The 27,873-nt window shown below is 44.4% G+C and overlaps 2 protein-coding genes across 12 annotated transcripts in view; one reads left to right on the forward strand and one right to left on the reverse strand.

The window, feature by feature from the left end:
- Nucleotides 1-10,777, reverse strand: part of EVC2 (EvC ciliary complex subunit 2) — a 164,273-nt gene extending 153,496 nt beyond the window's left edge. For all 6 annotated transcript variants that reach the window (XM_043544659.1, XM_037898083.2, XM_037898082.2 and 3 more), the window contains exons 1-2: nucleotides 10,439-10,777; nucleotides 5,555-5,609 (exon numbers count right to left, since the gene is read on the reverse strand). In XM_043544659.1, the coding sequence (XP_043400594.1) occupies nucleotides 5,555-5,609; nucleotides 10,439-10,777 (394 nt within the window). The remainder of the gene's footprint in view (nucleotides 1-5,554; nucleotides 5,610-10,438) is intronic.
- A 470-nt stretch (nucleotides 10,778-11,247) lies between these two features.
- Nucleotides 11,248-27,873, forward strand: part of EVC (EvC ciliary complex subunit 1) — a 76,987-nt gene continuing 60,361 nt past the window's right edge. For all 6 annotated transcript variants that reach the window (XR_006290205.1, XM_037898084.2, XM_027825391.3 and 3 more), the window contains exons 1-5: nucleotides 11,248-11,436; nucleotides 18,007-18,135; nucleotides 23,486-23,569; nucleotides 24,044-24,276; nucleotides 26,274-26,358. Coding sequence is in view for 5 of the 6 variants with exons in the window: in XM_037898084.2 (XP_037754012.1) it covers nucleotides 11,248-11,436; nucleotides 18,007-18,135; nucleotides 23,486-23,569; nucleotides 24,044-24,276; nucleotides 26,274-26,358 (720 nt within the window). In the remaining variant the exon portion in view is untranslated. The remainder of the gene's footprint in view (nucleotides 11,437-18,006; nucleotides 18,136-23,485; nucleotides 23,570-24,043; nucleotides 24,277-26,273; nucleotides 26,359-27,873) is intronic.

A 27,873-nucleotide genomic window follows, 5' to 3' on the forward strand; every position in this document is an offset into this window, starting at 1 on the left:
AAGAGCTTCATCGTGTGGACAGGTGCAGGTTTACATCGATTTAAAGCTGCTAAATTCGACCTAAAGTCCTAGTGTAGACCAGGGCTTTGACATTCATAAACTTCTGCACCACATCCGAACTCATACAAACCATACTGGTGTTGTCAGTGTCAGAATTACAGCAGATTGTAAGATCCTCAGGGCATGGGCCAGGTCTTAGGTGTAAAGTGCCAAGCTCAGTGCTGATGTTCAGTTACCAATAGAAAAAAAATGTGCATTTTTAATAAAAAATACAGTAATTCTAATGGTTAGCCCTTCCCCCAAAGCTGCATATTTTGAATCTGTAAAGAAATTTGGAATCTGTTTTTCCTAATGAGTCCTAACATCAACAAACCTTTCAGTTACCTGGTCTTATTTTTGTTTTTCAAAAATGCATCTGTTTACTATATTTGTTTTTTTCCCCCTTGGAGTTATTCTGTGTCCTTAAAAGCAGCCCTCACAAGAACCAATTTAAAGTCCCTTCAATTACACACACCAATGAACAGACAAAGGTAGTAATTTACTGCACTTCAATTTCCAGTGTTGCCATTAGCTTTTCTTGTTTCAAAGTCAAAGACGCGGTGAGAATAAACCAGAGGGTAGGAGGTAGGACAAAACAGAAAAAAATAGGATGCTTTTCAGCAAAAACTTATGTTACTACTGCTATGCCCCCCCTCTACACCAAACGTGTAGAACCAAGTCCTGAATCCGTGCAAGTCAACCTGGGTCACCCTGGTCATGTCTGACCCTGGAGGAGAAGGAATGTTCACAGTAGCTGAACCTGTCTTCACTGTGGGGAGCCAGGACACACCCTTTCCTCCTGTCTAGCTTGAAAGAGCTCAGGGAAATAGACCAGCCCAGGCCCAGTAGTGGGGGTACAACCCGGGCATCACCAGACTTCCATGCTCTGTAGAACCCAACTCAGGAACCATGGGCTCTCTCCGCATTTCCAATTGCCACTGCAGTTGAGGGTCTTGGAGCAAGCGCAGGAGATTCCCCTGCAACTAGCGATGACAGACTCCAGGGCTGCTGCTGACTTTATACATGTCAAGACAGCCCAAACCCTCCAGATCCCTCTCCTGCCAAAACCCACACCGGACCTGGCGGAAGCAATTGATGGGTTATCCCTATCATCAGGACTGGTGACCTAAGAGACAGTCCCCTTAGAGGCCGAAATGGAAGGGCATCAGGAAATAGTATGTTTTGATGTGATCTGCTCTCCATTCTTTCCAATAATTCTTGGCATTCCTTGGTTGGAGCTGCATTCCCCATGGATCTCCTGATCGCGGAGGAGCATTAGCGTCTCTTCCGAATATTGCCAGATAGCTTGCCTCCAACAAATCGACCAACCCCAAGTGGTCGCATCCAGGATCCCAGGATTGGATAAGACCCTAAGAAGCAAGACCCTGGACTGTGAGGGGTAACCAGAAGAGAGCAGCCCCAGACCAGAAGCTCAGCCTCCTCGACAAGTACTGAGGCTACCTGGATGTGCAGATTCATTATCCCCACACAGGGACTACACCTGTCCAATAGACCTATAACCCAGGACAAGGTGCCCTGTGGATGGATAGACACTATGTCTAAACCAGAGCTGGATGCATGACACGTGTATAGCAGGACAATCTCACAATGGGCTTCATTCAGAGATCCACTTCCGTAGGAGGGCACTAGCCCTCTTTGTGTGAAAAAAGGACGGGCTACTATGCCTCTGCATAGATCATCATGCATTGACTCAGGTGACTATTCAAATCAGTATCCCTGCACCTCATCCCGGAATTGCCGGACTGCCAGGACCTTTTCACTAAACTTGATCTTTCAGGGGCACACAATTTAGCATGGATAAGGCCTGGGGGTGAATGGAAGACAACTTTTCAGACCTGATATGGGCACTCTGAATATTTAGTAATGCTGTTTGGCTTAACCAATGCCCTCACAACATTTCAACATTTCATAAACAATGTTCAGGGACATCCTGGATCACTACATAGTCATCTACCTTGATGATATATTGGTGTTTTCTGAGGAAGCCCTGAGCAGCACTGCCATAATGTCAGTCTGTCCTGGAGAGACTATGAAAGCTTAGTTTCTACGCCAAACTAGAGAAGTGCACCTTCAACCAGACCACCACTGAATATTTAGGTTACATGGGGCATTCAGATAGATATGCAGAAGGTGGAAGTCATCCATAACTGGACAGCACCCCAGACCCACTGAGAACTTCAGTGCTTCCTAGGCTTTGCAAATTTGAATAGGCGATTCATCGCCAAGGACTGTGAACAAACAGCCCCCTGACTTGCCTCCTTCATAAAGCCATTTGATTCACTTGACTGCCTGAAGCCCAGCTTGCTTTCAACCAGCTCAGGACTGCCTTCACCACTGCCCCAATTCTGGCACACCCTGACCCAACTCACCCATTTATAGTGGAAACAGATGCATCCAACGTGGCCCTCAGGGTGGGACTCTCTCAGTGACTCAGACCCCAGTCAGTTCTTCATACCTGTGCATTCTACTCTCAAAAAAATCATCCCCGCAGAGATGAACTATGAAATATGGGCAAGAAGCTGCTTCCAATCAAAACTGCATTAGAAGAATAGCATCACTACCTTGAGGGAGCTCAGCATGCAGTACAGGTATTTACTGCCCATAAGAACCTCCATTACCTCCACAAGACCTGAGCTTTGAACCAGAGGCAACTAAGATGAGACTTGTTCTTCTTTTGATTCAAGTTTACAATTACCTGCCACCTGGGAAATTGAAATGGGAAAACTGACACTATCTATCTGATAATCGTGAAAACTGACTATCACGAAAAGGGGAACACCACCGGGAAAAGGAGGACTTACTTCTGAGGCCCTGTTCCTCCACAATTCAGCAAGACGGGCTCTCCCTTATCCGATCTGCCTCAAAAGAAGATTCGCTTGCCCAAGTAATACAGTCTATGCTATTAGGAGCTAAGATGCACAGTTCCGTGCGGGACGGGATGACATATTTTAATGAACTCATAAATGTTCCCCTGGGGTGCCTTGACAGGAGATGCTACGGCTGTGCCACAGTGATCCATTGGTGGGTCACTTTGGCTGCCCTACACCTCCTGCATGGTTGCCCTTTTTTATGGTGGCCCTGCATGCTGGCCAAAGCCCAAGTTTACATAGACTCCTATGAGTGCTGTGAATGTACCAAGATGTCCTGGACCCGACCTCTCGGCACCTTAGTACACCTGGAGACCCCAGCTAGGCCTTTGTCCACCATCAGCCAAGACTTGTGGAACTCCCAGCGTCTGATGGTCACATAATATTCTTAACATCCATAGACCATCTGACTAAAATGGCTTATCTCCTGCAACCACCTGTGTCGAGACCACAGCCCAACTCCCGGTCCATCTCCATGGACTTCCAGACCACATAGTTTCAGACAAGGCCCACGTTTACCTCCCGCTTCCGGCACAAAGCGTTCAGATTACTCAATGTCCGCATCTCCACCTCCACCATCTACCACCACAAACAGATGGATTAACTGAAAGGGTGAACCAAGTATTGGAACAGTACTTGAGGCATTTTGTAAGTTGTCACTAAGATAACTGTAAGCCATGCCTGCCTGATGTGGCACTCTGTCCCTCTCTAGAGGCACCTAGATCATCTAGAGATTAATTAGTCTGCTACAGCCTTAGCTAAGAGCCATGTGGCTTTTAGCTCATGTAGTAGCGGCTCATACTCTAAGCTTCCAAGGTCCTAGATTTGATCCCAACGACTGGGCTCTATCGGCGTTACAAGCGAGGGCTCATCCGGGATATCAACTGGGAAGTTGCTGAAGCTTGGGACACGCTTCCTCAGCTAGGAGAAATATGTAAGACATGCCTGCTTGATGTGGCGCTCTATCCCCCTCTAGCAGCACTTAGACTATCTAGAGATTAATGAGTCTGATACAGCCTTAGCTAAGAGCCATGTGGTTTTTAGCTCATGCAATAGAGACTCATGCACTAAACTTCAGAAGTCCCAGGTTCAATCCCGCCCTCTGCCAACCAGTCTCTGTCAGTGTTACACTCCACAGGTTGGAGCCTCTTCTTTGCTAATTATGGGTTCCAGCCCTGTTTTTACCCAGCACTACTGCCAGCCTCCCTGGTGCTACCACCAGCCACCAAGTGAATCCAACAGATCCATCTCGTTCAGGAGAAACTCAGGAATCACCTAGAAGAGGCAAAGACAGAGTTTCCACTGGAGGACCCTATGAGGACAGGCACTACAGAAAGAATCACCCAGCAGGGCTTGAGTGGCGGCCCTTCCACAGCCCACTGATTGTATTATGCTGATATATAAACCAGGAAGCCACTGTGTGGAGCTGTGTGAGCAATGACACAGACTGCCAGCTTGCTTCCTCTCCAGACCTTGCCTGGCTGTGGACCCTAGAATCTGCTTCTGACCTTGGTTTGTCCTTGACTCTACTATTTGCCTGTTGTCTGTAACCCAGTGGCTGACCCTGACTCACTGATATCCTCACCCAGCTCGACCCCAGAACCACTACTGATCTCCTGACCACAGCTTGGCACCTGACTGGGGCACACAGCCTCTGTCAGACTTCAGGAGAGCACAGAGATTGAAACTGTAAGCTGATTTTATTACAGCGGAAATTGTCTGAAGCAAATGAAGTTTCCATTAAAATATTTTTCAGACACTATATGTCTGGAGGAAATCTGTGAAATTCAAGTTATGTCTAAACTGCAATACAAAACCCAAGGCAACGAGTCACAATGCCCAGCTCAGCTGACTTGGGCTCACCGGGCTCAGGCTGTGGGGCTATAAAATGTCAGTGTTGGACTCAGACTCCAGCCCGGTGTTTGGACTCAGACTCCAGCCCAGACTTTGAGATATTCCCCCTTGTGGGGTCTCAGAGCCCAGGCACCATCCTGAGCCCGAACACCAATACTGCAGTTTTATAGCCCCACAGGCTGAGCCCCACATGCCTGAGTCAGCTGACTAGGGCCAGCCACAGGCCTTTTATTGCAGTATATACATATCCTAAGACCAAGCTCTGACTCAGCTTTGAGCTCAAGCCTCCCTTCTATCCACACACAAATCAGTCTGACTCAGATCAGCAAGCACTCAGGACCTGGGTTCTAGACCCTGCTGGTTGTGTGGGTCAGACCCCAAGTCCTGTTGTGACTCAGGTCCAAGCCCTGTCAGTTTGCAGTGTGAATGCAGCTCAAACCGCAGACCCAAGTCAGGTCTGCCTAGTGCAGTGTGGACACATAAGCACAGTTGTGAGACCCAGGTCCAGGAACTGTAAGCCCTGGTTTAAAATGCAGCATGGATGTTTCAGCATGGCCTTGGAATGACTAAGTCCACAAGCCTGGATCTCACAGGCCCTGGATTACCGTGAAGTGCAGACATAGCTATAGCGACTGAGAAACAGAGGTGCATCGTGTTTTCTGATATGGCAAACGTTATTATAGAACAAACTTTTTAAAAGCATCTGGCTCCCAGGATTCTCCAGCACTTCGAGGTTTAGAACAATTGGAAGGGCAGTTAAAATGAATACATACCTGTCATACCGAAGCAGTCTCTCTTTTTTTGAATCCGCAGTTTATCTGTAACAACCTACAGTTAACACAAAAGAAGAATGACTATAAACCCAGGACCTTCTTTACAAAATACATTTCTAATACAGTTTAATCTGTCTCAAACTGGAGATGTGCTTTACACTGAAGTACAAATTCTGATTTCTGTACTCAAAACTCATAAGATTATCAGAAGTGGCAGTGAGTAGTGAATAGTGCACTGGACCTGGGGTCTGCGTTCTCATGCCTTGGCCCTAGCACTGATAGGAGCTTCCACGTAAGTATAAAAATCTCCAAGATGTGTGTGTTATAGACTGGCTTTGTCGAAAACTCTTTTGACAGTCTTAAGCCCTGTCTACATTAAGGAAATTTGTACCAGAATAATACTTGCCTGCCTGCCATATGGAATTATAAAGATTAGATTTGAGATCTGTGGGGCAGGAACATCAACATTTTAAACCTAACCAGTGTCCCTTAAGTGACTTGACACAAGACGTCCGAACACGTTAGTATTAGAGCCAGAAATGTATCTCAACTTTGATCCCCATTCTGCTACTCTATCTTCAAGACCGCACACTCTCCTAGCTAATGACTTAGATGATGGATAAGAAGATTGTTCATTGATATATCTTGTATGTCCAGCCTGCCCAAAATAAACGTGGGATTTTCTTTAAAGTCCAGTTGTGGTCCGAAAAGCAGCTCTGTAAAAAAACATCACCACAATTCAATACATACTTTCTCTGTTTCACGTCAAATCTGTTTATTTTATGGATACAAACATGTTTTTACTCTCAGTGGTACAGGAACCAATATCAGTCACGAAAAGCAAGCTGTATTCTGTCCGGCCTCATACATCAACAGAATTATTCAATGCACTATTGATGAAGATGAAAGAAACAAAAAGAACTCAATTTGCCTTTCAGGGTTAAGCAAGGGCAGGGAATTTAAAAATCTTCCTTGTTAATTGATCACATTTAACCTGGAGTGAGAAGACAAGCAGCTATGGGAAAGCAATATTTAAATATTAAATAGTAAATAAAATATTTAAACATGAAGTAAACGTAAAATTACAAAGTATTATATTAATCTGTAAACATGAGTTAAAAGGAGATAAACTAAATGAACTAAAATTAATTAAAAACAAAGGTTCATTTTTAAATACATTCTAACCAGTATGCCATTGTTCTGTGGTCTCATTTGAGATTTACAGTAAATACCTAGTTCCTGGCAAAGATGTCTATACTTCTGTAAAATGTCTTTTATATAACGCCAGTTGTCAAATGTGACTTGAAGTGATCTGTGTGGTTACAAATGTAATCCACAGTTTCAGTGTACAATAAAAATATTAACTACAAAAATGAGTTTATGAAAGTCAGTGAACTGAAGTTAAAATAGAGATCTGTGTTTTAGTGACTTAGAAAATGATTTACTGGTATGCAGTGGCATTGGATTAATTAGTATAGTGGGGGTACTAAAAGCCATTGAATAAAACTGTAAACCCTGTATATGATGGAAACCACTTCAAGTCAAAGGGTGCTGCTGCACCCCCAGCACCCCTAGTTCCAGCACCCTTGTGGTATGTGATTTCCTCATATGTAATCACTGATTCCCCCTCGGCAAATGACAGTTTGGTCAGGGCTGAGTGGTTAGATTTGGAGTGGAGGCTAATGTATTGAGGATCTAAATTGTAAGAATAAATCAAAATAGGAAACATGAAGACTTAAATAAAACTTACTCGCATCACTGCATACAGAACAGAAGTTCAGCTCTCAGACTATTTACCCCTTCCCCATTACCAGAGCAAATGGAAGAGTGCACACAAATTAAAATCTGACAGCCTCACAGAGGATGGGTTGAGGTGACTCTTGATGTAGGTAATACGATCCTACTTTCCAGAAGAATAAACTGATGCACAGATACTAAGTCTGACAATGGCCTTGTCTGCACTAGGAAATTCACCCAGTGCTAGAGCTGGCTATGTCCATAGGAAGGGACTGTAGAAGAAGTTCCCCACCGGAGCTACCACCATTGTAGCTGGGAGTCCTGATGCAGACAAGGTGCCACCAGCCTCTATTATCATCAGATTTAAAGACCTGTCTACACGGCAAAAGCTGTGCATGGGCTTGTCTGTTCAACTTGAATCCAGCTAGCATGGGTAACAACAGAAGTGAAGAGAGCATAGCACAGGCTTCAGAATGGACAAGTCAGCCAAGCATGCACCAAAAGTCCATGCCAGACTTGCACTACCCGGCCTGAAGCCTGGCTGTACTGCCTTCACTGCTATCGCTACCTGGGCTAGCTGGATTCAAGCTACCTCACAGCTAACCTGTGCACAGCTTTTCCTGCGTAGACTCAACCTAAGTGCCAGTGGTAAAAGACAACACACCAAGTATTTTTCTGTCCTTGTTGATGAAGCTAAAGATGCACCAAAAAAAGAACAGCTGTGTCTCCTTTTACGCTTCTGTGGAAAAAGGAACCATTCAGGAAAGAGCTCCAGGAGGCTGCTTCCACGTGGAAAATCTAAATGCTGAATCTGTCTCAAAAATGATTATTGAAAAACTACAGCATTTGAGGCTGGATATTAATTACATTTTTGCCCAGTGCTACGATGGAGCTTCTGTGCTGAGTGGACATTTAAAAGACGTACAAGCTCAAATTCAGGAAAGGATTACACATGCCTTTTATGGGAAATGCTGTCCTCACAGGCTTAATCTTGTGTCTGCAATGACATGTTCCAGCATCACCCAGTGTCAGAGACTCTTTACATTTGCTCAGGCACTGTACATCTTCTTTAGCAGTAATTACAAGTATTGGGAACCGTTTGTTAAGGCACAGCAGGACCTAGGCCCGAAGGTACCTGAACTAGGTAGATTGTATGAAACTCGCTGTGACTCCCTCTGGAAAATACATGCATAATTGGCACTGTAGTGGAAATACTGGAAGCCATTTCAGTTCAGAGAGCTGATGGACCATCAGTTAGTATTGCAAAGGGCTTGATGGCAAAGATAAAGAGCTATTCCTTTCTGTTGAGGCTCTTGGTTTTGGAAAGAATATTCAAGATTTTGCACAGGGCTTCAGAAGAACTGCAAAATGAAAACTTGAATCTATCAGGTGCCATGGAATTAGTAGCAAGCAATGTTGCTGCTCTTCAATAAATGAGAACATCTGAAAGCAAATGGAAGGAGATGTGTGATGAAGCTGAAATCATTGCCAAAGAACTTGAAATTGATATTCCAGGTCTGACAATCGCAACTGCTGAGCACAGCAATACAAAAATGGCAAGAAGACCTAACAAAATATCCTCCAAGCTGGCCTTCGTTTTTGTTTATAGTACACTGGGTCAGTCATCGACACATGATGTTCCCAAGAGCACTCAAGAACCTATAAAATCTGATCTCTACTATCCTATTCTGGACAGAATTCTTGCTGAGCTTGATAGACGATTCACCTCCAACTCCAGTTTGCTTTCTGCAGTAATTGCTTGTGACCCAAAGAATGAAAATTTTCTTGATTATGAGAAACTGAAAATAACTGCAGATCACTATGGATGACAGGCACCAATTTTGGCGATCTGGATGCAGAATCAAAGTTGCCAAGAAGCACATTGCACCAACAATCTGACTTCAATTTCTGAATTCTGGAATGTTCTCAATGACTTACCAAGGGGTTACCACTCTTTGCTGTAGATTATTGTGTTGAGCCTTCCAGTTTCTACAGCATCAAGAGAGAGGTACTTCTCTGTGCTCAAGAGAGTTAAGGACTACTTAAGATCCACAATGGGAGATGGGCATGTAAGAGACTTGGTAATTTTAGCCTGTCAATGTGAAGCTTCAGAACACCTGGATTTTGCCAAGACGAGACCATGGCATTATCCATTGTTTTAGCTCCTATCTGGAGTGTGTGTTTGTTTTCAATAATTTATCTTTCAACATTCCTGGAACAAATTACCCATCTCATTCTCCTCTTCGCAATTTGGAACATAAGACATTTAGAAAACAACAGCTGCAGGCATAAGCAGATTTTATTGACTTTTATTTCTGTCTACTAAAGATAGTGTACAAACTATGTTGCTGATATCTGTGTTAAGGCTTCAAAGCGGATACCTCAAGGCTTGGGATTATCTTGCTGTATTATTTTTGGATTGTTCTAAATTTACATATAAATTTAACATATGGCTTTAATTGCTGTCTGTATATATTTTTTTCGTTCTTTGCATAGAATTTAGATACACTGCTCCTGTCCGCTAATTTCTATGTTATATGTTTTTTTTATAAAAAAAAAAAAGCCTAGAGTTTTCAAGTGCCTATGTAATCCCTGGAATCATGGTTAAAATTGCCCCACCCCCTTAATTTGTGCCAGGGATTGCCAGGGCACCAGCACCTCTAGGCTTGGCAGTTCATTGCCCCAGTACCTCTGGGCTTGCTGCATCAGTTATGAAAATTTAAAAAATTGCTTGAGTCCCAGTATCAAATTGCTTGGGCCTTGGCACCTCTTTCATGACAAATTAAGCACTACCCCTGCCCCCAAATCTGAAATGGTGCCCCAATACCAAGGGCCTAATTTTTAGAAATGCCAAGCAAGTTCTCAGTATCTCTGAAAATCAGATCTGAAGTAGGCTAACGTTGGGCACCCCAGGTTAGCGGATGCCTTTGAGCATTTGGACCTTTCACGTCTCTACAATTCAGCTTCCTCATTTGATAAAACGGGGCTCAACGCCTCTGCCCGAGGTGGGGCGAGGTTAGACTCGCTACGGCCGCGGGACTAGGGTGCGCTGGGAAGGCAAAGCGGTATCAGATCACCCGCAGCCCTTTGCATCTCCCCAGGGCTTCCCAGGCAGGCGCTCACACCCTCGGCGAAGCGTCCTCTTACCTGGGCTGCCGTCTGGCGGCACCATCCGCCGCTCGGGAGGCGGGGAGCCCGGCCGCGGGCTGACTCCTCGGGGGAAGGAAAGCGCGAGCCAGCGGCAAGGGCCGCCGAGACCTCGCGCCCGGCCCCGAGAGGAGGGGGATCTCCGAGCACCGGGCGGCTCGCGGGCAAACGCTGCCTCCCAGCGCCGTCTCTGCAATGGGGAGGATGCTGCCCGAGGCGAGGGGCGTCTGCAGCCGGGGAGGCCCGGGCTGGGAGCAGCAGCAGCACTCGCACAAAGCAGCCGGCTGCCAGCAGAGCCAGCGGCGGGGAGCGGAGCCCCCCTGGAGCCGCTGCTCGCATGAGACAGGCGCTTGGGGAGGGGGGGGGAAGGGAAGCAGCCGCCGCCGCAGGGCCCCGGGCGCAGGAGCCCCCCAGGGGAGCGCGGCTGCCGCGGCCGAGTTACTGGCCCGGGGAAAGTTTCTCTCCAGGGGGTCCGGCTCCAAACCAGGCCGAGCTGCCGAGGCGCCGAGCCACAGATCTGGCGCAATCGACTTCAGCCGCGATCGCTCCCCTCCCGGCCCGGGGAGGGGTTGGCGGGCCGGTCCCGAGCGCAGATTCCCCTTCCCCCAGGCCCTGCTGGAGGCCCTGGTCCCCAGCCGCGAATCTCGGCCCGCAGGGAGAGGGCTGGGAGCCGGGATGCCCTGGGCTCGCCAAACGGGAGCTGCCCAGCAGCCGAGCTCGCTGCGCGGCTCTGGGTCCTAGCCCGGGGCCCCTCCCCCGTCCCAAGCGGAGTTGGTGCCCCCCCCCGAGCTCTCTGTGCGGGCTCGCTCATGGCCTCTGCGGCTGGCGAGGCGCTGCCAGGGCCCTGCCGAGGGGAGGTCGGGCTGCAGTTCTGGGTGGAATCCTTGCAGCTGGTTCCCGGCTTGCTGGCTCCCGCTGTGCTGCTGGGGGTCGCCTTGGGCGTCGGCGCCGCGCTCCTGCTGTGTTTCTATGTGATCGGGCCTCTTCTGCAAAACAAGGTACGCGTTGCTGGATGGGATCTTTGCAGTAGAAGGTTTTGGCTTCGGGCGGATTGAGTGGGTTTGGGTAAATACTCTTGGTCTTACCTGATCCTGCCAGCCTTGGCCTCCGCCTCCCAAATTGGAGTACAACAAACTGTCAGGCCACTCTTCTTGCTCTAAAAAAACCCAAACCAGTGTCTGATGCACAACAGCAACACAGGACACCGGGTCTGTCACCTCCTGAATCAAGCCTGCTTTGGGCCTCTAACTCTCCAAATTGTAATGGGTACGCAGAGAATACATGTAAATGCTTCTATTGTATCACACATTCTGGTGCAACAGCATTGCAACCCCACAGCTGACACCTGGATTCTACTGGATCTAGCTGGCAGCACAAGAAAATCTGCACCCAACCACAATAATGCTTCAAAATCCCAGGTCTGACACACAGGCCCTGCTGGATGCAGCCAGTTTTTGGCCCTCACTACTCAACTTCCTTTACTTAAATAGAGAACAAACGTAGGTGCTCCTATTGCTCAAACACATTTCTAATCAATGCATCCAGCCAGTTGTTGTCCCCAATTGTCCAAATTCCACTCGCTGTATACAAAGCATCTTTAGCCTGCCTGCTGCACCTTAAAACTCCAGACTGACTCTGGCATGCCCCAGAGCAGAAATGCCACAAAACTTGGATTCAGCATTGGGATCCTTTTGGACCCCACTGAGTTTTGTGCACCGCCCCAGAAATTACACTGGCAGAATTAAGGATAAGTGTACTTTTCTACCACTCTTTAAAACACTGACACATTCTGGTACAAGAAAGTGGCAAAAACTCTGATTTGGTTTAGGCAAAGGGTTCTCACAACCAATTTTCTGGTGGCCTCAGAGCAGTGGTGGGCAACCCGCGGCCCTCCAGGGTAATCTGCTGGCCGTCCACCAGACTATTTGTTTACATTTGCACAGCCGCCCGCAGCTCCCAGTGGCCGCCATTCGCCGTTCCTGGCCGATGGGAGCTACGGGAAGCAACTCTTGTTGGTGGCCACTCTGACAGTTTTTCCTAAAATACTTAGTTAACATTAGGAAAAATAAATAAATATGCATATATACATGTCCAAATCATTGTAATTTATCATACAGGGGTTTGGGGTTGTTGGTTTTTTTTTTTTGCAAACTCAATAATAAAAATAGTGTACAGTTGTCTCTGTTCTTTACTGGACTTAAACAGAATAGAAACAAAAATAAGGTGCTTTGCATGTTCTTTGTTGTTGTTTCTTTAGGTTTGGTTGGGGTTTTTTTGGATGTGCTAGCTAGTAAGTCTGCTGTTGTGAAAAGTGATATTTGTATGTTTGTTAATATCATTTTTCACAGAAGCAGGCTTGCTAGCTAGCTGGGAGGCAGTGAAAAGTGATATTAACAAACATACAAATATCACTTTTCACAGCAGATTTACTCAGTCCCAGCAAACTGGGGGACAAATTAAGCCCTGGATTGGGAAATGAGTGGGTTGGGAGGCAGCGGGGACCAGGGGTGATGGAACAGGGGCTGGAGCAGGCAGTGTGGGCCAGCAGCGATGGGAGGGGTGTTGAAGTGAGCCCGGGGCTGGAGCCCGGGGCTGAAGCCCAGGGGCCAGGCTGGAGCCCGAAACCCTGTGGCCGGGGACCAGGACCAGAGGACACAGCAGTGGCCGGGGGGGGCGAGCCAAGGATCAGTGCCCAAAGCCCCATGGCTGGATCCTGGGTCCTGCGGCTGGAGCCTGGGATGGAGGAGGCAGTGCGGGCCAGGGATGACAGGCAGAGGGTCATGAGCCTATGGTCAGAGCCCAACGCCCCATGGCCAGATCCTGGGGCCCCGCAGCTGAACCCCAGGGGACAAAGCCCGCTGCCGCACAGCCAAAGCTCAGAGCCAGAGGACATAGCGGGGGCTGGGGTGATGGAGGGGTACGAGCCTGGGGCCAGAGCCTGGAGCCAAAGCCTGAAGCCCACAGCCAAATCCTGGGGTCCCATGGCCGGAGCCGGAGCTGCGTGGCCGGAGATGGAGCCTGCTGCTGTGCGGCCAAAGCCCAGAGCCGGAGAAGAGGCAGCGGGGGCCAGCAGTGATGGAGGGAGTGGTGAGCCCAGGGACAGAGCCCACTGCTGCATAGCTGGAGCCTCAAGCCCCAAGTCTCATCACCGGAGCCTGCTGTCCATCACCCCAGGGCTGAAGCCAGAAGCCCGAGCCCCACTGTCTGCAGGAAGGTGGGGAACTCACATTGGCTGCCTGCTCCTCTGCCAATTCGGGCTCCAGAGGGGGGCAGGGCCCAACTGCTGCTTCACCGCCCCCCCACCCTCCTCCATCCCCGCCCAGGAGGCCTTTGCTGCTCATTTGACAAACGCTGATCTAGGCAATTTTTCACTCCTCAGTTTTACCATCTATATTTAATACAGATGCAGCTTCTTCTAGTCCACCACAATAACGCCAATTACCAGATATCATGGGGCAACAACACTGCAAGAGCCACTGTGAGCAACTGAACTCAGCTAGGTCAAGCTGGGTTTTGGCACTGAGCATCTGAATTAGAACATTATCATGCTATCAAATTGGAGTTTTCACTTATACAAAGTCCTCTCCTTTGAACAACAGGATACCTTTTGGGACCCCATATGTCAGTAACATTACTTATGAGATAAGATAAGCACCTGGATGAAAAGCAGCTATCTCAAACTCAGTCTGTAAAACAGAGGTAGGAATTGGGTTGTAGTTAAAGGACCTATGCAGGTCTGACTCCATCATCCATTGAAGACATATTTATTTGTCAAGAAGGGGCACAGCCTGCTGTTCCTTTGAGACTTTTTGCTTGCTCCTAGATACCAAAAAGCAGCGGCCCAGAAGTGCCATTTTCCAATTTCACCTCGATTGGAAAATGTGCCCTTTCTTAACTACTGCAAACTACCCATTCTGATCCACATATGCACCACCTTTCCACTACACTCCGTCAGGGTGTTCTCTACTACATTGTACTCCAGGATGTTCAGGTACTACAGAGATGAGGGCTGTAAAAGTATCTAGACAGAATGTGTGTGTGTGGGGAGGGGACTCAAGCTGACAGCCGTACAAACACTTCAGATGGCCTGACAACAGCCAGCTTATTGGGATATTTAGACAGACATGAGGACATCACCCCAGTTTTCTACATTTTCTGCTGGCTCCCTATCCAATAGTGGATCTTCATCAAGAGCCTGTTTCTAGCAGATGAAGCCCTCAATCGACTGGAGCCAGTCTGTATCCAAGTGTCTCTTTCTCTGTCACCCACCTCAGCAGCCCCAATCAACAGGAGTGATAAGGCTGACAGAGTCTCAAGTGAAACTCTGGTAGTCTAACATTCTCAGCTACATACTCTCAACTATCCAACTTCTAATATAGATGCATGCATTTAAACTGATTTAATCCTTGCTTAAATGAATTTAGGTTCATTTGGTAATGTACTGACACAAGCTGGGGTTTAAGCAAGGATTAAACTCATTTAAGTAGGTGTGTGTTAGGAGTTTTGCACCAGTTTAATTGTTGCTCTGCAGACGCCATACACACGAGAGAGACCTGTTTAATTAGATTAATTTAAAATCGATTTAGCTGATCCGCTGTAACTTTTCTTGTACAGACATGGCCTCTGGCTTTTCACTTTAGGGCACAACAGAAGACTTGCCTGGTTTGCAGATGTCTTCCTGAAAGATCCCATGGTGTTTTAGAAATATATGAAGTGGAATAATAATGAGGCATACTGTATACATTTTACAACTTGCTTGGGGTGAAACTGCTATGTAGTGTTTTCCAAAGCACATGCTCTTTCTGATGTTTAACATGTACTTGTCTGATTTTAGTCCTCTTTAGAGAACTATGTACATTTTCATCATCTTTTAAAGAGTAACCCTGGTTGTTCCTTGCTCTTTATCACAAATGTTTCTTGAGACTCCAGCATTATTTACATTGTACATATCCATGGAATTATTTATACTACTCCAGGTTATTTTCAGAGAACAGCATTATTGATTTTTTTTGCATCAGACTTAGACCTATATAATATTGAGTTAATTTAATGTAACAATGGTTGGCACCGACACAGTTGGAGGATCCAGTGCCATGCAGAGTGTTCTCTCTGCAGTCAGTGGGTGGTTTGTTATTCTTTAGCCACACCTCTTTTACAACGATAACTAACCCACTCCACACACACACACACATACACGGAACAAGACTGATCATAATTAGGCCTGGTGGGAGAGAAGAATACTTGTGTAGCCATCTGCTTTCAAGAGGAAGATATGAAACTCTGCTTGAAGCCATGCTTTTGCCTGGTAATGGATGCACTTCAGGTACGAGATCAATGCATTCTATGGAGGTGGAAGCTTCTCTGAGTCAATACCTCAATTTTTATATTGCTGTCACGGTTGGCTCAGTATAGCAAAGTACAAATGTTATCCTTTTGCTGTCTTCACCTGTCTGGTCATTCCGATACTGTGGTCATAAGGTATGAGTATTTAAAAAGAAGTCATTATTGCCAGTGCCTTCCAGCAGTGTTCTGTTCTTCTGTAATATCCTCCAGTCAGTTTTACCCTGTACCTGCAAACTTCCTTGTTGAGATAGAGTTTGTCCAGTCACGAGATTCTGGTAGATTAGCTTGATGAGGCACTACCGGGATTGTTCTTAGACCTTATTTTATTCAACATCTTTATTAGTGATCTATAAGAAGAGGTGGAATGGCACTTTAACTACATTCATAATACATTGGGAGGACAAAAAGCAATGGAAAGGAGGGAGCTAATGGGGTGATAAATGTGGGAAGGAACTAAAGAGATTCAACTTGGAAAAATGCAAGTATTCACTGGGGATAAATAATCCAAGTTATAGGTGTTCAGTGGGAAAGAAATGCTTGTGAATAGTATTGGTGAGAAATACTATGGCTGAAAGTGGGTCGCAAACTGAATGTGAACTTGCAAGGAAATATGAGACAAGAAAAGCAAATGCCTCTTTTGGGCTACATGTGCAAGAACATCTTGTCACCCTACTAGGAAGATGAAAGCTTTTTTTTTTTTTTAAACTATCTCGCACTGATAAAATTGTACATAGAATATGATGTACCGTTCTGGACACCTCTAGTGTCTGAGAGATGATGGGAGGGAAGTCAGTGGAAAACAACAAAAACGATTTGGATAAGTAGGGGCTGGAGGGATTGAATAATATGGAAAGGTACTAAAAGAACTAATTACATTCTATATTGTGCGACCAGTCAACTACTAAAAGGAGAGTTTAAGTTTCTATAACAAGACTGGACTGAGAGGTGAAAAGTCGCATCGGCAATATCTTTTCAACAGCTCAACAGCTCAACAAACAGCTAGTAAAATGGAGACATGCGGCAGGAGATGGAAATGAAGTCACTGTAGGTACTTTGAAGGGCATTTGCAGGGGCTGCAGAGCCCCTCTTCTTCTTTCTGCCCCCCAAAAAGCATTGAACCATCATGTTTGCCTAAACTGAGTACCATACTATCACATTCTGTATAGGTTCTTATACCATGCTCACCACCGTAGTATCTGAGTGCCTTCCCGTTAAAGTTTATTGTGCCATATGTCAAGTGTGGTTTGTTCTCTCATCTTCTCTGCAGAGAGAAAGTGCGTACAGTGGAGGTTTTGGTGCGGGGTTTTGTTTAATATACATGTTGCTATATGATTGTAAGAGAAGGCAGGTCAAAGAAATGCACCTTACACTTGGAGTGGAAGTTGGTGATGGTCCTTAGCTCCCCCAGATATCCTTTCCCTAGTCTCAGATCCCCCCCCTTTCAGAAAGTTCTGTCACCTGCATCAATGGGATTTACCCTTATTAAAAAACATTTCACTGAGAAGCAGCGTGGAACAATGGTCCTCATCTAAGAGCTTTAGGTGATCTTTTGGATATCCTAGACCCACTCACTGAGTGCCTTCAAGATACAGACCAAGACCTGGAACTTGACTCATTAGTCTATGAGAAGCTAGTCTGGAGAGTGGTGGACAGGTTTGATGTGAATGCAGTAGCCCGTACTACTGAGATGACACACTACAGCATTCTGTACTGGTTGGAGTTTCCTAAGCACTGATGGTTTCAAAGTTGTAGCTTTTCTGACCCATCCTATACCTGGTGCATGGTCTATTCTCACTAACTTTTCCTAGTCCATTACTTGGGTCCAAAACACTGTGTGCGCCTGTGTAACTTCATCACATGAGTAGTTCCATTGGCGCTCCTCAATACTGCAGTCATTTGATGCTGTGGGGTGAGGGTGGGAAGGAGGCTTCTTGGCACTGAATGTACAATTACCAGAGTCTTTCACCTTTCCATGGGCCAAGTCTCCAGCTCTGGGGAAGAAGAGTAAATCAAATGCAGAAAGAAACTAAAAAATGTTTCCTCAGTCTGTAAGCTTATTACTCATTTTCAGAAAACTGAAATAATTTGTCTAAAATAATCATTTGTACCTACTTTGTAACTTGCACAGGATATTACTATAAATAAAACAGGACCATCTAAGATGTCAGATGAATTGAGGTGGTTTGAGTTGCATTTTATTTTATTTTCTTGCTTTGGGATTTCAGAAAGATGATTCCCAAAGGCTTCTGGAAAGCTTTCACTCGGATGTACATGGACATCTTGATGAAAATGTACCCTTACCCAGAAAGAAGAAAACAGAAACTCAAACGTCAGAGGAGGAAATGGTGCTCGAAGTAAGAATTTATTCCTTTTGTAGACGTCTATTTTGTCTGATATTTTAGCCTGCTTACTTAGCAGTTGATCCAAATGCTGTTGATTTCAGCAGGCTTGGGATCTGGCCCTTCAAAAGTTATGATAGTTGCCATACAGATGTAATAAAGAGATTGGAAACTGAACGCAGTAAATCAGAGACTCAGTGAACAAAGGAATAAGAGCCCTGAACCTATAATCTGTTGATACCTGGAAATATGATTTCACTTACATTTACCTGGCACAATTTAACAGTCTTTACTCAGGCAAAATTCCCATTCAAATCCACTGGAATTATTTCCCACTCTACCATCATATTACGAATTTGAGGGTAGCAGCCAATATTCCCACTTCTTTCCCACAACTACCTTGCCAGCACCCAGCAAATTTGGGTATTTCCTGTGAAGCATTTTCTTCTGACTTTAAATTATTAGAATTCACAGCTGAAGAGGAGCCTGTAATCTAATTGCACAAATCCACTAAACTAGGGAAGTTTACTATAAAAGATTGAGAACCACTGGACTAGAGCATCAAGTCTTTAATCAGGGGTACACATAGGTCTTCCAGGAGGTACATCAACTCATCTAGATATTTGCCTAATTTTATAACAGGCTATATAAAAAGCACTAACAAAGTCAGAACAAACTAAAATTTCATGTAGACAATGACTTGTTTATACTGCTCTATATACTATACGCTGAAATGTAAGTACAATATTTATATGTCAATCGATTTATAATTATATGGTAAAAATGAGAAAGGAAGCAATTTTTCAGTAACAGTGTGCTGTGCCACTTTTCTATTTTATGTCTGATTTTGTAAGCAAGTAGTTTTTAAGTGAGGTGAAACTTGGGGTATGCAATACAAATCAGCCTCCTAAAAGTGGTTCAGTAGTCTGGAAAGGTTGAGAACCACTGCTCTTGTCCTTACTCAGGCAAGACTCCCATTTAACTCACTAGGACTCTTTCTTGAGTAAGAACTGCAGGACTGAGGCAAAAATATCCAGCTTCTGTGTAAAATGGATCACAAAACCGCTATGTTAAGGTTCCACTCAGTTTGTTTAGATACTGGGAGTTGGATTCTTAGGGTTCAATCCTGCTCTACTGCAATCCTATTGTTCCATGTATTTTAGCTGACCTGTTTCTGTGCATGTGGATACAGGTTTGCTCATTCATTTTTTAAGTGACGGGCTTTGAATATTAAAGGGCAGGTCAACTTTTATCATGCTACAGAGTGTTTACTTCATAACCCTTTAAAAGAAAACTATACTGATGAGATTCTTTCTTTGGCTCGTATGACAGAGTTGTTTCTGGAATACATCCAACTTATCTTTACATTAAGTGGAAGAATATAATGCCTTGTAATTCAACATGTGAAAAATATAGCTAAGTTTTTCTTCTGTTATATCAAGTTTCTGGAAAAGTGTCTCTTCTAGCTTGTGAAATGCAATAGCCTTTGCAATCTGGTCAGACTTCTTTAATATGTATGGACCAAAACCTAACCCTGATACTCCCTAGGAAAGATCTGCCCAGGCCCTGTACCTGAGGAGCGCTATTTCAGGCTGTGACAAAGGTCCAGTGATTTTGGAAACTGTCTTAGGTGTCTGAGAAATCCCCCAAAACCTGAATCTCAGGCCCCAAGTCAAAAGTTAGGTGGGTATGCATAGCTGCCAAATTGTGTTGCTCCATTTGTGACATTTTATGCAAATCAGTTCATTATCTTTACACATTTGCAAATTTTTAAGCTGAAGTCAATGGTCATATAAGGTCAATACACTCCCTCCCAAGCAGTGGTGTGGATAAGACATTGAGCTGAACAAATTTTGACATCTGAAGAGTATCTGGGGAGTATTTGGAAGTTTGGAAGCTTAGGCAGCTAAGCTTGTGGGGGGTGGTAATCTGTGTGGAATATGGGGGTAGTTAAGGCAAATTACACATATGCTCAGTTTGCCTCTTTTTACCCCAACCCATTCCGCAAATCCAACTTGCCTGAATGGCTGAGTGTTCTTGGACTAGTCATGAACAGAAAATATTTTCTATTCATATCAATGGTTAGTTTTTCCTTTGGGGGAAAGTCATAGAATATTAGGGTTGGAAGAGACCTCAGGAGGTCATCTAGTCCAATCCCCTGCTCAATCTCTACAAATTTATGGCTGAATGGCTGAGTGTTCTTGGACTAGTCATGAACAGAAAATATTTTCTATTCATATCAATGATTAGTTTTTCCTTTGGGGGAAAGTCATAGAATATTAGGGTTGGAAGAGACCTCAGGAGGTCATCTAGTCCAATCCCCTGCAATCTCTACAAATTTAGCTATGTCTTCTAGCCCTCCACCTACCGTCCTCAGACTTCCATACATGGACAGCAGTCTCTCCAGTGACAGCTGAAGACAGAGTGCAGGGTCAAATGAACAACCCTGTTGAAACACCAGCGCTGGCAGCTGGGACTAGAGGACTATCAGGGAGCAAGGAACCCCCTCCAGAGACAGTTGAGAACAGGGAGAGCAGAAATTCAACAACTCACAACCAAAAATTCAAAAGGATTGGGTTTTTTGAAGAGCTCTGATTGAGCCTCCCCTTCTGCTAGGGCCCACGTTTTTCCCCACTCACAGGATGCTTTGGAGGGGTTACTGCAGCTCCATGATCATGGGAGATACAGAGGCCAGGGTCTGCAGGTGACTGGTAGATGGGAGAGGAGCTAATTTTACACCCCCTTCTGCAGCTCCATAGGACCCAGTAGTAACTAAGATGTTCATATGGCTGTCTGTAGGATTGACAGACTGGTCTGGAGCACCCCCGTAATGGTACCAGGGGCTTATGTACTCCAACTTAGTCAGGAGTTGGTCCACTATTGCAAAACCCACAAAATGTGTAAAAGAATCAAAGGAATTACTTTGATGATCTCAGTTCACTGCCTTTCATTTAAAACTGAGTTGGCTGTGTTCCACACAGTAAAGGGAGTCAGGAATGCAACTGTTTTAAAAATGTGTAGTTAAACTGTGCTCCTCATTCTGCCTATAAAAAATAAGTTATGCTCAGCCACAGCATGTCAGTCCTGTCCAGCCGGCCCAGTCCTTAGCTTGCAAATGGAAGTAGGTACAAGCATTTTAACTATAGCCAGTACTTGTTATAGACACTTTAAATGTACTGTAAAGTTCTGATGGGAAATGAATTCTCATTTCAGATGTGTCCAAGATAGATGACAAATTTATGGCTGAATGGCTGAGTGTTCTTGGACTAGTCATGAACAGAAAATATTTTCTATTCATATCAATGATTAGTTTTTCCTTTGGGGGAAAGTCATAGAATATTAGGGTTGGAAGAGACCTCAGGAGGTCATCTAGTCCAATTCCCTGCTCAAAGAAGGACCAACAACCACTAAATCATCCCAGCCAGGGCTTTGTCAAGCCGGGCCTTAAAAACCTCTAAGGATGGAGAGTCCACCACCTCCCTAGGTAACCCATTCCAATGCTTCACCACCCTTCTAGTGAAATAGTGTTTCCTAATATCCAGCCTAGACCTCCCCCACTGCAACTTGAGGCCATTGCTTCTTGTTTTGTCATCGGATACCACTGAGAACAGCCTAGCTCCATCCTCTTTGGAACCGCCCCCCCCTTCAGGTAGTTGAAAGCAGCTATCAAATTCCCCCTCACTCGTCTCTTCTGCAGACTAAATAACCCCAGTTCCCACAGCCTCTCCTCATAAGTCATGTGCCCCAGTCTTGTGCAAATACTTTGGCATGTACATAGCTTCATGCATAGCAGTAGTCCCATTGAAGGGCAGAATCAGGCCCTTAACTACAGTAATTTCTATAGTACACGTCACAAATATGAAAGCACTTCTGTAACACATTTAGGGCTAGTCTACATTGGCAAAGCTAAAGCGCTGCCCCAGCAGTGCTTTAACGTGGCCTGTGTGGTCTCCCAGCGCTCTAAACAAAACCACCTCTGCCAGGGGCGCGGCTCCCAGCGCTGGGGCACTGCCTTTACAGCGCTGAAACTTGCTGCTCTCAGGGGGGTGTTTTTTCACACCCCCTGAGCAAGAAAGTTGCAGTGCTGTAAATTGCCAGCGTAGACAAGCCCTTAGTGTATAGCCTTGTTATCTGAAGGGTATTTCACCCCCTCTCTGCCAAACCACTTTTTAAACAAAGCCAATTTGTTCCAATTACTGCTGACAAAAGGTGTTCAAAGGCTAAGCCACCAAGTCATTAACTAGCATAGATGAAAAATGTGCTTGGTTAGGTTAGTACTTATCCATTGCAATCGTCTCCTACACCATGCGTATATGCATATAAATCAGTGGGACTACTCAGTGTGAGCAGGGGTATGACTGTCTAGCCGCCTGGCCCTCTGTGTCTTGCACTTGTTGTTGAAACAAAAAATAAAGTTTGGAAGTGAAACCGACATTATGTGCAGCCACAATGCATGACCCATTTTGATTTTCTCTGCTCATTTCAGTGTTTGTTGTTGGGCTCCCTTAGTGCCTTGCCATTTCTTACAAAAATCCTGGAACTAGCAACTGCATAAATTTCAGCAAACCAGATTGTTCCATTAGTAATACAAGAAATGCAAGAGTTAAAAACCCTCCTAAAACTTTGTTTGAAACAGTTTCAGTTATTGTATGTAGCCCACATTCCCAGTGTACTTTGTGTAACCCAAGGCTGATCACCACACTGCAGCTATGCGTGAAGAAGAAATGAACTAAAAAGCATGAACAGGAAGCCTGACTGGCTGTAATTTGCAGCCAAGAGGCTGAACAGAATATATTATCTATAAAAAGTCCTTTTGAAAGAACCTCTGTCTTTTCTCAGGGGCATAGTTAAGGGTTTTCCAGTATTTATATTTTAAGTCATTCTTGAAAAATTACTTAATTTAGTTTTATTTCATCTATTGTTTCTGTATTTAAATTTAAAATTCCTAGTCAGACCATGGTAGCCTATCCTCAGGCATCTCCATTAGCCATATATATTAAAGTAATTTCAAAATCTCATAGGAAAACTGGATTTCTCTTTCACTGGAGTGGGGGGCAGGGAAGAGAAGGAAAATGAGCTATGGTCTATCATCACTTGCTGGAGCAAAGTTCTTTTTTGGAGATGGAGCTGTGGTAATAAACTTCCAAAACAATTACAAAACCATAGAAGGTTCTCCTCTTCTTTGGGCTTCATGCTCTGACCTGGACCATGAGAAGACAGTTCGTGTAAGTCCAAAAACAATCTGTGATCAATAAAATTCCTAAGCTATCCAACCAAAAGGGCTGCATGGAACTTCTGCTAAAGATCTAATCATAGCTGCTGTTCTTACCTAAGCTTACAGTACTTTTCTGTTGTTTCCATACAGGGAAATGAGTCTTCTTTGAACAGTAACATCACAGCATTTGCATTAAAAGCAAAAGTCGTCTATCCAATCAATCAAAAATTTAGGGTAAGAGTTTAGACTGTTTGTGAAAAGAAGTGACAATCATTCTGTGACTGTAAATTGTAGAGTGGGAAACACTGGAAGAAATTTACTATTAAGCTTCTTACCTTACAGTGGGTTTTTTTATTTATAGCAAATTGATACAGGCCTTATCCTATGTGGTGCTAGCTGTCCTCAACTGGGAGGGAAATCTTCAGCACTTCACATGGGCCTGATTCAGTTTCCACTCTAGTCAACTGGAAGTTTTCCATTGACTTTGGCCCAAGAGACATTTAGCACTTTGCAAGATCTGTCCCTTAAACAGGCAATATGTTCATAATTTAATAGAAAAACATATTTCCCAGTTAAAAACATAAGTTCTGAATAGACATTTTGTTGTATACAGTATTGCAAAAAGTTGTGAAAGTATCCAGTACTCATGAGCTGCTCATCATCTTAATATTATTTGGTATGAACCATGTACATTTTCTTTGTCCCTAGCCCCTGGCAGATGGATCATCCAATCCATCTTTGCATGAGAATCCAAAGCAGGCTGTTCTGCCTAATCAGATAATGGAAAATTCTACTTCAAGCAGCCTTGGATCCTTGAGTCACGGAGATAAGGAGGACTGTAGTTCATCTACAACCATACATTCTGCAACTAGTGACGACAGATTTCAGGACCGAGCCTTCCTGAAGGTGACCTGTTTCCCTGAAGTTCTGACTTGTGAGAGGTACAGAAACAACTTGCGATAAAGTTTGATCATTTGAAAGCACACGCTTGTTTTGTTCAGACGAACTGATATAGATCTGGTATGGATGAAGAATCAGGGTTCTTAAATCCATGTGTTGAAGGCATACAGTCCAAACTTAATTATAGGAAGCTAAACCTTCTTGGAAACCAAGTAAACTGCATACTGTTGTGTGCAAATTGGTTTACTTATGACAGAATTCCGGGGAAAGGAGTACAGGCAACAATAGCCTTGTGTAACAGCATTATCATGAGAAAAAATCCTTGTTACTGTATTGTGATAATACTACAATATTAGCTTTGAAAGGCTGTTGATCAGATAGAATCTAATCCTGCCAGATACTGAGCATGCTTTGTACAGGATGCTGAGCCCCCTCCACTCCCATTACAATCATTGGGAACTAAAAGGGTTCAACCCCTCACAGGATCAGATTCATAATAAGCAACATTTTCAAAGATTCCTAAAACACTTCCTGCTGAAAACGATTGTTATTGTCTTTCTCACTCCAAACTGCATTGATGATACAATCATTTTATTGTCTTCATTGATTTAAAAACATTGATACAAATTTATACATAAAAATAACTATGGATGAGCAATGCACATAGTACAAAGTCTGAACTGCTACTACTTTCCTCTCAACACCTCCCAGTCTTTTAAAACCAGGATGCAAAAGCTTTTCCACCTACTAAAGATCAGTCCCTGGACAGCAATTTTTTTTATATACTAGTAACTTAGGGTTTGAGTCTGTCATGCTTATTAGTTCCTTACCCAATCAGTAGTAGCACAGAAACAAACATGAGTAAGGGTGTCAGAACTGGGTCCTTAATACTAACAAAGCACATATTTAGGGCCAGATTCAACCCTTACTTAGGGCTAGTCGATACCAGCAACATTAAAGCACTGCCATGGCAGTGCTTTAACGTGGCTTGTGTAGTCACGGCAGAGCGGTAGCAGAGAACTCTCCCAGCACTCTAAAAAAAAATCACCTCCACGAGGGGCGCAGCTCCCAGCGCTGGGGCACTGTCTACACTGGCGCTTTACGGCGCTGAAACTTGCTGCGCTCAGGGGGGTGGTTTTTTCACACCCTTGAGCGAGAAAGTTGCAGCGCTGTAAATTGCCAGTGCAGACAAGCCCTTAGACTGAGCAGTACCTTACTCTTCAGTAAATGACTAATAACTGCGAACTGAGTCCTGCAAAGTGTCCGGTGCACGGTTCCCAGCCCAGTGGGACAGCTCACATACTTAACCTTAAGCATGTGCTGAATTTGAGCCAGAGTGGTCATTACCCTGCAGGATCTAGCCCTGTATCATGGGACTTGAAGGCAGGAACTCATGGGGGCCTACTCTGCCCATATCAATCGGGGTTACTCATCCTGCAGTGAGGGAAATAGGTCCCTGCTCAGATACCACAGTGATGGCCATGCTGTAATAACACCGAGTCTATCCAGGTTCTAATTTTCACTCTGCCACTGAGTTGCTGTGTGGCTCTAGGCAAATATCTATCTTTACCTCTTTGTATCCCCAGCTGCAACATAGGGAATAAGAAACTTTGTCACAGGATGGGACATGGATCAGTCAGTTAATGTTACTGCAGCACAACTGGAGATGTAAAACATTAAATACTAAGTGTTATTATTACAGTTTTAAATTACAGCTTTCCCCCTCCCCCTTTATTCTACCCATCCATCCATATTGTTTAGGCTTGCTGTGTCTCTAATGTGTTAAAGCATTGTCTCTTTTTATCTCATACTCCGCAACATTTTGAAGTACTTTGTATAAAAAAAAATACAATATGAAAATTGAATTGACTGTTGTTCCAGGAAGACTGCTTTTGTGAGAATTCAGCACTTAAAAGAAAAAAGGAAACAAAATTACAAGAGCGTTACCATTTTCTATCAGTTTTGTTTTTGCAGTGATGCTTTGGCTCAGTGTAAGTAGATTGCTGCTAATGAATGTTAAACCTCTGCTTTATTTTAGTTTTGATGTTAAACTGTGCCTATATAGTCTTCTTTTGAAAAAATTGCTGCTGCTTGATACTGAACTAAGAAGGGAAAAACAAGTGGTAGGTACAAATTTTTTATATATAGCCGTTTGAATTAGAGATGGGAGCTCCTTCAGAAAGCTTAGGAACTAGTCAACATAATTCATTCTGCCTATCAGACTCCATTGAGGAAAGTATTGTATTTTTACTGCACTATATTTTATTTGTCTGTATGTCATGAATATATGGGCTCAATACAGGGGTGACTGGGTAAAATTTAATGCCCTGTATTATACAGGAGGCCAGACTAGGTGATCTAATGGTCCTGCCTGGCCTAAAGAAAGAAAGAAAGAAAGAAAGAAACAAAGAAAGAAAGAAAAACTATAAATTTTGCATAAAATATGTTATCCTATAGCATGTAGAGAAACAAACATTTTATAGATACATGTATGTCTTCAATTATGGGTGTTAATGCTTTGCAGTGTCAAGGATTGTGCATTCTCTAGGTAATATAAGAAAAGTCAATATAACACATTCATTACCACTGTGACGGGCACAATTGCCCTGATTCAGTTGGATACAGAAGTCAAAGTACCCCCTTATTCTGCTGCATGGGCTACCCACATTACAAGTTACAAGAAGAGAGCAGCCTCCATTGGTTGGGGAGTGGGCAGACAGGGGTGAAGGGTGGATGGAGTCTTAATTGCGCCCCACAATGCTCTGGGCAGCACAACTGAGCTGGGGCAGAATGAGAAGTATTCTGGTATTACAGAGGATTGTTTAACCCTCTGAGAGTCAGAGTTGATTCGCTGGTCTGTTCTAGCGTTGGCCCAGGTATGCAGCACCCCTTTCTCACATCCCATTGGAAAGCTACAATGTAGCCCTTAATAAACAAACCAGATGATTTTCTTGCTAACACAAATTGCAAATATTCTCATGATTTGTGAGCCAGAGTCAGTGTTTTGTTTTTTTAAAGGGGGAGGGGGAAAAAAAAAGCTTAAGGCTCTATTCTTCTCAAATGGAGAGAAAAATAAAACCTGACCCCAATTAAAAAAGTGGATGGGGGAGGAGTAGAAGGGGAAATAAAAATAAAAGAAGCCTTTAGCAAGGAGAGAAGGACAGACTGGGCAAAATGGACTTCTGTGATTAAGACAAAAGAGTAGGGATTTTATACAGATATGGTGCAATACAGAATCATTGTTACTGTTATGGGTGGGGTTAAACCACACTCAAACAGGAGGGTGTAACCACTACCCTCATTTAAATTGTAATAAGCAAGAGGTGCCTCCAGCCAAACCACAGATACATGTCACTTGTCAGGATCCCAACATGGGCGGTCAGGGCCAAGAGTCAGAGTAGGGGCAAACCTGGGTCTGGGAAGAACACAGGTGTTCACAGTCAAGTCCAGGCCAGGGTCCCAAGGGTCAGGGTCCAAGTCAGGAGGCAAAGTCCAAATCAATCCAAGGTCAAGCCAGGAATTCAAGAGCAGGAACAATCATGGCAACCATAGAAGATCCCCACTGTTGCCTAAACACTTCCTGAAACACCCCCTGGATTTATATAGGGCAGGGAGCCAATCAAGAGCCATGGGGTTGC

Source organism: Chelonia mydas, chromosome 4, assembly GCF_015237465.2.
Source record: "Chelonia mydas isolate rCheMyd1 chromosome 4, rCheMyd1.pri.v2, whole genome shotgun sequence".
NCBI lineage: Eukaryota > Metazoa > Chordata > Testudines > Cheloniidae > Chelonia > Chelonia mydas.